This window comes from Opisthorchis viverrini, assembly GCF_000715545.1.
Source record: "Opisthorchis viverrini unplaced genomic scaffold opera_v5_12, whole genome shotgun sequence".
Classification (NCBI taxonomy): domain Eukaryota; kingdom Metazoa; phylum Platyhelminthes; class Trematoda; order Opisthorchiida; family Opisthorchiidae; genus Opisthorchis; species Opisthorchis viverrini.
In genome coordinates this window covers 3323511-3331221 of record NW_008751668.1, presented here as the reverse complement: position 1 = coordinate 3331221, position 7711 = coordinate 3323511, and the positions used below count along the sequence as shown (strand labels likewise).

General features: G+C 44.7%; 1 protein-coding gene across 1 annotated transcript in view; it reads left to right on the top strand.

Annotated features, from left to right (window-relative positions):
- T265_01176 (hypothetical protein) overlaps nucleotides 1-7711 on the top strand; it is a gene marked incomplete at both ends in the record, with an annotated part of 49435 nt that overhangs the window by 21266 nt on the left and 20458 nt on the right. Inside the window, 3 exons of the mRNA XM_009165137.1 lie at nucleotides 1303-1428; nucleotides 6781-7015; nucleotides 7330-7673. Of these exons, the coding sequence (XP_009163401.1) occupies nucleotides 1303-1428; nucleotides 6781-7015; nucleotides 7330-7673 (705 nt within the window). The remainder of the gene's footprint in view (nucleotides 1-1302; nucleotides 1429-6780; nucleotides 7016-7329; nucleotides 7674-7711) is intronic.

Here is a 7711-nt window from a genome sequence, read left to right as displayed (position 1 = left end):
GGAAAACAAAAGGAACAAACAAGAAACAGAAGTGTAGGAACGGGTGAATCAAGTTCAGCATGAATGTGAGCTTTAAATCCATATTTTCCGTTTATTTTATTCCCGTGGACTCACTGAACCCAAGCAGTCCGTATTGTTACGGTCTAGGGAGTTCGCATAGTTGACTTTTTCCATGACATTCTGCGTAACCGATGGCTCCAGAGCCCTTGCCGTCATTGAATTTGTCAAAAGTGCTATCTGACTAATAACGAACTTCTTGGTAGAGCTTAGCTGTTCCGCTCATAGGAGATGCTGATATATGCTATCAGTTAACTGATAGATAACATGTGAAGCACCCATCGGACAACCAGTTTAAACTGCATTCTCACTGTGTTTGAGATGATGTCTAATCCATAGACAGACAAATTTTTCGAATCACTTTGGTAACAGTCCTTTGTATTTACTGTCATTATTGGGGTGTAGCCTGCTCACATAAAAGCAACCTGTTGGATGACGCTGTTGCAAAGCCGAACAACTAACTGTGCGATTCAATTTCGTGGAGGTGGTAGCTAGGTTTTCTCAGCAGCATTTGGCGATCCTATCATTCTGTTGCATTGGGAGGCTTATAAAGCACCCATTATCATTGGAGGCTGCTTCCAGTGACCCTGATAAGCACTTTTCGTGAGATATAATTGAGTTACCACTCTCCCAGTTGTCAAATCATGAGTCATCACCTTCGTAATACGTATGAGGAGAAGGAAAGTCTATATCCTGATGCTACCGTTTTTCATTGTGTAGATTTTCAACATATGTACCTACTGTATTCAGGAGCATAATACTATCTTGGGACCCGTAACGTTTCATCTCTGCGTCATCCAGGTGTCCGTCAGTAACCGAAATCACGTATCTGTTGTAAGCCTACAACTGAATATGACGATGCCTTCAGATGACGTTGTATGGCTGTTGCTGTTTGAGGATGCTATAGTTAGTTAAAACAGTTTATAGTTTTTTGTCAGCTCACCAAAACAGTGAAAGTTTCGGACTCTTTAGAACATCCAGTTCGTGTCAGTTCACTTGTTAGACACTTCGCATTCTTATGAAATCGGTTTAATCAGTAAGTTTACTATTGGTGTTGATCGGGAGGAGGGTTGCCATCAAAGCGCACTGAACTAAACTGAACTCCATTCTTTCGTTTCCATCGTTACTCCTGTTGTAGTTCAACTGACCGCTTACTAGAAATCCGTTGCGTAACTTTTACCTTTACGCCCCTAAAGTTTAGGATAATTTAACTTCTTTAACGGTGAATGTCTTTCTCTACCTTAGACAAACATACACACAATTATGGCTTCCGAGGCTCAGGTGATGAAGCTCATGTCAACACTGGATGTTGCTATCGAGCAGGCGGACCAGATGGTGCAACGGATGGCTGACTACCATCAGTTTCTGGCAGTAAGTTGTTCTCACTTTGACCTGACTTATTTGGCCCCGAGGGGCATTGTAGTTCACTGGATGCATGCTAGTTAGACTGTAGAACAAAAGTGCCGTTTTAAACAATCTTGTGACTTGAAATCCACTTAAGAGCGCTAGCTGGTGGCATCCGGCCCTTATGAGCACGGTCAGTACTGAGGATCTGTCATATTGGTTATAGTCGCCGCCTTCTCTACGTATTCAGTACAAGCATATTTTTGAACAACAAAATGTGAATTAATGGGAACGTGAGATCAGCACATGGAGTGCAGAAGGAAGCAGGAAGTCAGAGGGCTGGAATACTGCCAGGTTGCCCAAGCCTAGACAGGGGAAGTCGAGAGGCAGAGTTTGGGTTCGAACCATGGACCTTCCGGTCAGTAAATCCATGCTCCAACCACTGAACCATCTCGCCCCACATGGAGTGCATTGTCTCCACTAGCAATGCCAGTCCGTTGTTCTCTATTAGACCCTTTGGGCACTCATTTTTATGGATATCTGAACGGGAAGGTTGAATCTTGGTCAGGCTCACGGATCGGCGAAGCGAATAAGGATGGTCGGTGGTCTCTTTTTTAAGGAGACAACCAACCGCAAGCTGGATAGGAACAAATTAAGTTCGCCAACTTTGAAAGATTTTTTGAAATGTGAAACTTATGCTAGTACCGGGTATTGTGTACTGGGTCATAAAAGTTGTTGCTGAGGTCTATTCGACACCACACTACCGGTTTCCCCCGTCGGGTTCATCAACTAGGCGTAATCCATGAGTTTCCGTCAGCCTTATGTTTCACTTAAACGCCAAACTGTACGTCATTGGTAAAATACGCATTTGCAAGGCGAGCTAGTGTTAACGAGGGATTCGACTAGATCTCCGATGAACCTCTCGTTAATGATATTCTTAAAAGGTATTCTTAAAATAATTGTTTTATAAAAAAAGTATACTTCTATGTCTTAAGTATTGGACTTTGTGCGGGACATTCATTTAAAGAATACCATACCCTTTTGGGTGCCTGGCTGTCATGCCACTCCGAAGTGAGAACGAAATCTGTTATACTGTCAACCTATCATAGCCTAGACAGAATCAGTCGAGATTCTGGGGTTGAGTTTGAACCTCGGACCTTCCAGTCAGTAATTTCGTAACTTAGTCACTGAGCTATCTCGAGCTCACTAACTTAGGTTGCAGTTACGTCCATTTCGTTACAACGTTCGTCATTTTCGGCACCTGGTTCTCTTAGTTTCTTCAGCCCACGGATGACGGTCTCTGCTACTTTGAGCAGAGCATATCGAGGACCGAAATTCCCGACTTTCTATTCTGAACTCAAATAGTCACAAAAGCAAAATGATGCAGGTACGAACTCAATCAGACTGCAGTAGGAGTGATCATCATCAAAGACAGCTACATCAGTGTGGACACTGATGCTTCACTGCCGTACAACCATAAGGTTCGTCTAATTATATTTAAAACCCTAGAGTGAAAAAGAAGAGAGGGAGTGGAAGGGGATTTAGTGCTGGTCTGTGTCAAGTGTTCTGAGGTGCCTACACCTCCAAGCGCTCAATCAGACAATCTGGAAACTTACAGCACGAACACCGCTAACGTTGATTAGCTGCCATTTCTTGCAATGTCTCCAGCCAAGCACAAATGGGTTGGACTCCATCTTGGAAGGCGTACAACACCAACAACACCCAAACTCTTCGTGATCTCTTTCACGCCTTTTAACCAAGTCATGTGCTGTCCACCTCGCGGTTTGCGCCATCCCGAAGGAGGCACGGAGAACAACACTCGTCTTGGTAGACGGTGTTTTGGCATGCGTAGCACATGACCGAGCCACCGTAGTCGATGATGGTGGATGTTTTCCCGGATTGAGGTGCCTGCAGCACAACCAGATACCCGTTTTCTAATTCATACACACGACCTTTGGATCTAGTGATATGCCTTTTTGGCGCCACAAAGGATGCAAATTAGCAAACGTGATTCGTGCCTTTGAGGTTCTCGCACTGACTTAATCAGACACATTTCCGTCAGAGCTAATACAACTACCAAGGTACGTAAAATCTTCCACAATCTCCAGTAATTCTCCTTGAATTGTAGGGGATATGTTCGCAGCTGGCACGTTCTGAAGCATAGCCTTGCACTTTGAAGGTGCAAGGCGAATGTCAAAAGATGGTATGATGTTCGTCAGTCTAATCAACAGGGCTTGATCCTCGCTTTGGTCTTCAAAGATGAGGGCAATGTCATCTGCATACTGCAGATCGGCAAGATTCCCACAAGCTATAATTTGAACACCGGGGTCTTAAAGACCTTACAGCGTTCGTCTCATTATTTCATTAATGATGAAATTGAACGGGAATGGAGAGAGTGAACATCCTTGTCGGATTGTCAGACACCACTTTTTGTAGGGAATGTTTTAGAGAGCTCACCATACACTCACCCGACCAGAAGTATGCGAATATAGGGATGGGATTATGTTCACAAGCTTCTGGGGCATACTCTGTTGAGCAAGTGTAGTCAACAGCACTGACCGATCGACAGAATCGAACGCACCCTTGAAATCAAGGATTACCAGGATTTTGGGTCGTCTGTATATGTGGCGTTGCTCTAACACCTGACGGATTGTGAGGATGTGGTCAACGCAACCTCTACCCAGTCGCGATCCCGCTTGGTTCTCACGAGCCAAGGGTTCGTGTGCCACTGTAGGACGTCGAAGAATCAGCGACGCCAGAAACCTTGTCACAACAGCAGTCAAACTAACGCCTCCGTGGTTACTAGATTCACTTCGAGTACTCTTTTTGAAAATGAGCACTACTATCGATTTATCTCAGCTGTCTGGGACGGTCTCTTTTTCCCAGATAGACCCAAATAGGCTCGACAGGCACTGGCCTAGAAGTACACCGCCACCCTTGAACAGGGCAGGTAGAAGGTAGTCAAGAACAGCAGTACGATGACACTTGAGTAGGGAAATACTCTCGGACACTTCTGAGGCTGAAGGCGGCTCCATATGCATGGTCCACCTTTCTGTTGGAGGCCAGGCTTCCGGATTGGAGGCATCAGGTGGCCAGCTGAATTGCTGCTCGAAGTACTGTGCCCAGCGGTCCAAACATTCTGCTTGACTGCTTATCAGGTAGCCATTTCGCTCCCTGATTATCTCGTTAACAAGCGGTTTCCGAGGGCCAGTCGCGTGAAGTAAAAGTGTTGCTCGTTACCTGATTTAATGCTAATAATGGCGACCCAGTTTTACGTTGTTTATTGGCCACAAATTTAGAGTCTGCCACCAGTTCCTTAACTTCAAGTGAGCAGACGGAATTCCCTTCTCTACTATCTGTATTCCGTTAGCATCATTTTGACATCTTGGGATAAGGACCAACTTTGACGTAACGCTTCCCTTGTCACAATCCTGTAAACAGTCATAGGAACATGGGTGTAAGGCGGTGTATTTAAATCGGAATAAACTGAAATGACCTTGATAGTGCATATATTGAATTCAGCCGCATTACAGTCAAAAGTAAAGTGAAGTGAGACGGAGACCTGGCAACCGGAGACCTCTTGGCAACAACTTCGTCAGTATGACAGGCTCAAGTTCTGATGCACAACATTCTGAACAAGCAAAATTTCAAACCCAGATATGAATACATATGTATATGTATATACTGTGAAAGATTTTGCATCCAGGCGGTCGTACTTTAGTCAGATCGACCTTCCTTATCGTTTTTATCCGGTGTGGCACAAATTGCTAACTCGCCAGCAAACAGGAGATACACGGCTCCTTCCGAAGAACGCACACCCTCGGAATCAGCACAAGTCACACTCTTTTGAGAATCGCACTCTCTTGAGGGGAGGGCACACTCTGGACCTTGGCTTTACGGCATTTCTCCATACAGCTTGGGTGAGCACCCACTGATTTGCTAGGACTAAAACCATATATTGTCACAGTACAGGGTGAGTAACACACCATCACTTTATCTTCTTTGTCGCCAGTCCCCTTTTTGAGTGAATTTGACGAAACTTATATTTGAACCTTTTACATGAGATAAAAAATCAAGGGAGGGAATAATGAACGACGCAGGACTTTGTTAACCCCACTTTTTCTCGCTGGGTTGTAGTTTTCTATAAGTTGCCGCTTGCTCTCCTTTCCTGCAGAATGGTGTGGTTTCTTTTCGATTTTTGCAAGGCGTGTTCTACCATTGGCCACGCAGTATGTCAAAGGGTGTTCTGAAGCACAATAAAACCTGTCCTTTTTTCTGGCAAGTGCTCACTCAATATACTCAAAGAAAGTCGCATCTTTTCTTGTAGTGCTGGTTGCGATAGTATCTCAATTCAGCTCTCTGTGCATGGAATATGCACTTCAAGTGCGATGTATCATCAAACAAAAACATTATTCACCACATCATCGTGCACGTGTGTGCATCCCGTAATCTAAGTTCTGTGGGTTGGATGGTTCCTGTTGCAATAGCGAAAGTCTTCCTCTAACGTGCTTCCTGCTTGTTGATTCGCTGGTATTGATGCGTAATTGTTGTCCTAATCCACGATTTTCAGATGGCTACTCATCGTCACTCTAGCCGGGCAGCTAAAGCCGTAGTTTCGAGAATGGAATGATACTTCTAAATCTCAGAAGGAATACTCTTCGGAAACAGCACTGCAGTTAGAACTTCCTTAAAGCCTTATAGTGGGTGAACGTCTTGGGTCTCTTACACATGTGACTTGTATGGCCGTGGGACGCGGCAAGAACAGAGGCGATTGGTTATTTTCGCAACGTATTACCAACATTTGCCTGTGTGGAATCCACCGATAAGCACCAAATTAGACGAGATGCATCTTGCGGTGTCAGTGAGCAGCCGAAAACAGATAATTCTGGCTTGTCAGTATACACAGCGAACACAAACGAGGATGAAATCATTAAATATGTCGCGCAGATTTCAAGGAGACAGACAGATGGCCATCAATCTAATGGTTGATTACTCCAAATTTCGGCCATTGTTTTCCCATAGTAACGTTCAAAATTCCTGGCTAAGGTACTGCAACGGTTGAACACGACCGTTTCGGAATCACTAGAACTGCTACAATGTCTTTGTCACCCGATTCACAATACGCCTTTATTCAGTTGGGCAGCTTTCCGTCAATACGCAGTTAGGCTGCGCTGATTTCCGAAGGTATTCTCTCTCAAAGCCTGTGGTGATTGGATTACGCCTTTTTCCGGAACCTAGTAGCCAATCACGTCTTTGAAGTTCGTATTGTCTCAAATCTCCCTAATTTGTGAGCTAGAAAATGTCCATTGTTTTTATACTCTTTTCCGGTGTAGATTTCAGACTTCCTGTCGCAGGCTTCCGTTGTTTTTCTCACTTTAGGATGTCGAAGAGGCTATGTCCACCCTGCATGACCGTGATCAGCTCAGTCAAGTGACTGTAGACAATCGTGGGGCCTTGTTGAATCTGTTGGAGCAGTTGGTCACTCGTTTGACACTGGACCCAAAGTATGTACATGCATTACTCGAGGTGAAACTCGATCAACCGGCGGATGTCATTCGATGCACCGAAGCGGCCCAGTATCTGAATGGTTTGTTGCATGCGAAGCCTACTCCAGGTAATTTGTTTTCCATAATTTTGGTCCATCTGCTTGAAGGGTATTCTTTTCTGGAAGCGCAATACACTTGTTGCTTTCTGGTTGCTTTCTGTACAGGCTTTTGTTAGCTCGATCTCCGCCTGATTGAATGAATTCATAAGACAGCCTGCGCTAGTTCTCCAGGGAGTGCAGCTCTCTAGGCATTAATTTTTCTTCCTAAGACAGTTAGCTTCCTTTAACCGTATTTTCTTTCTACTGAGTGTTATGATTCCCGTCTCTTACCACCTTACTTCACTATACCTAATTTCTTCTTACCTTGCGTTTTAATTGGATAGGCGAGGAGCATCTGCAAGCTGTTGGCGAGCAGGCTGTCGAATTGAAGCGCTTGCGGGATTCATTTGCGACAGAGCTGGCCAAAAAAGTGAACAACTCAGTCATTGCTTTCTCGCGACAACTTAATTTTGTTGTAAACGTTGGTTCCGTGGGAGTGGCAACTGCGGAGGCACCAGATAGCGCAAGTCAAGCAGGTGGTTCTCGGGCCACCTTAACCGCATCAACCGCAATTCGTAACGCCACGGAATTATACAAGGCTCAACGTGAGGAATTGATCCAATTGGCGCCACTGGTTGGAGTTTGGTTGCAGACCAATAGAAAGGATATCTACACAGAACTCAAGCGAGTACGTTGTAACGTGTTCTAATGAGGAGGCACTTTATT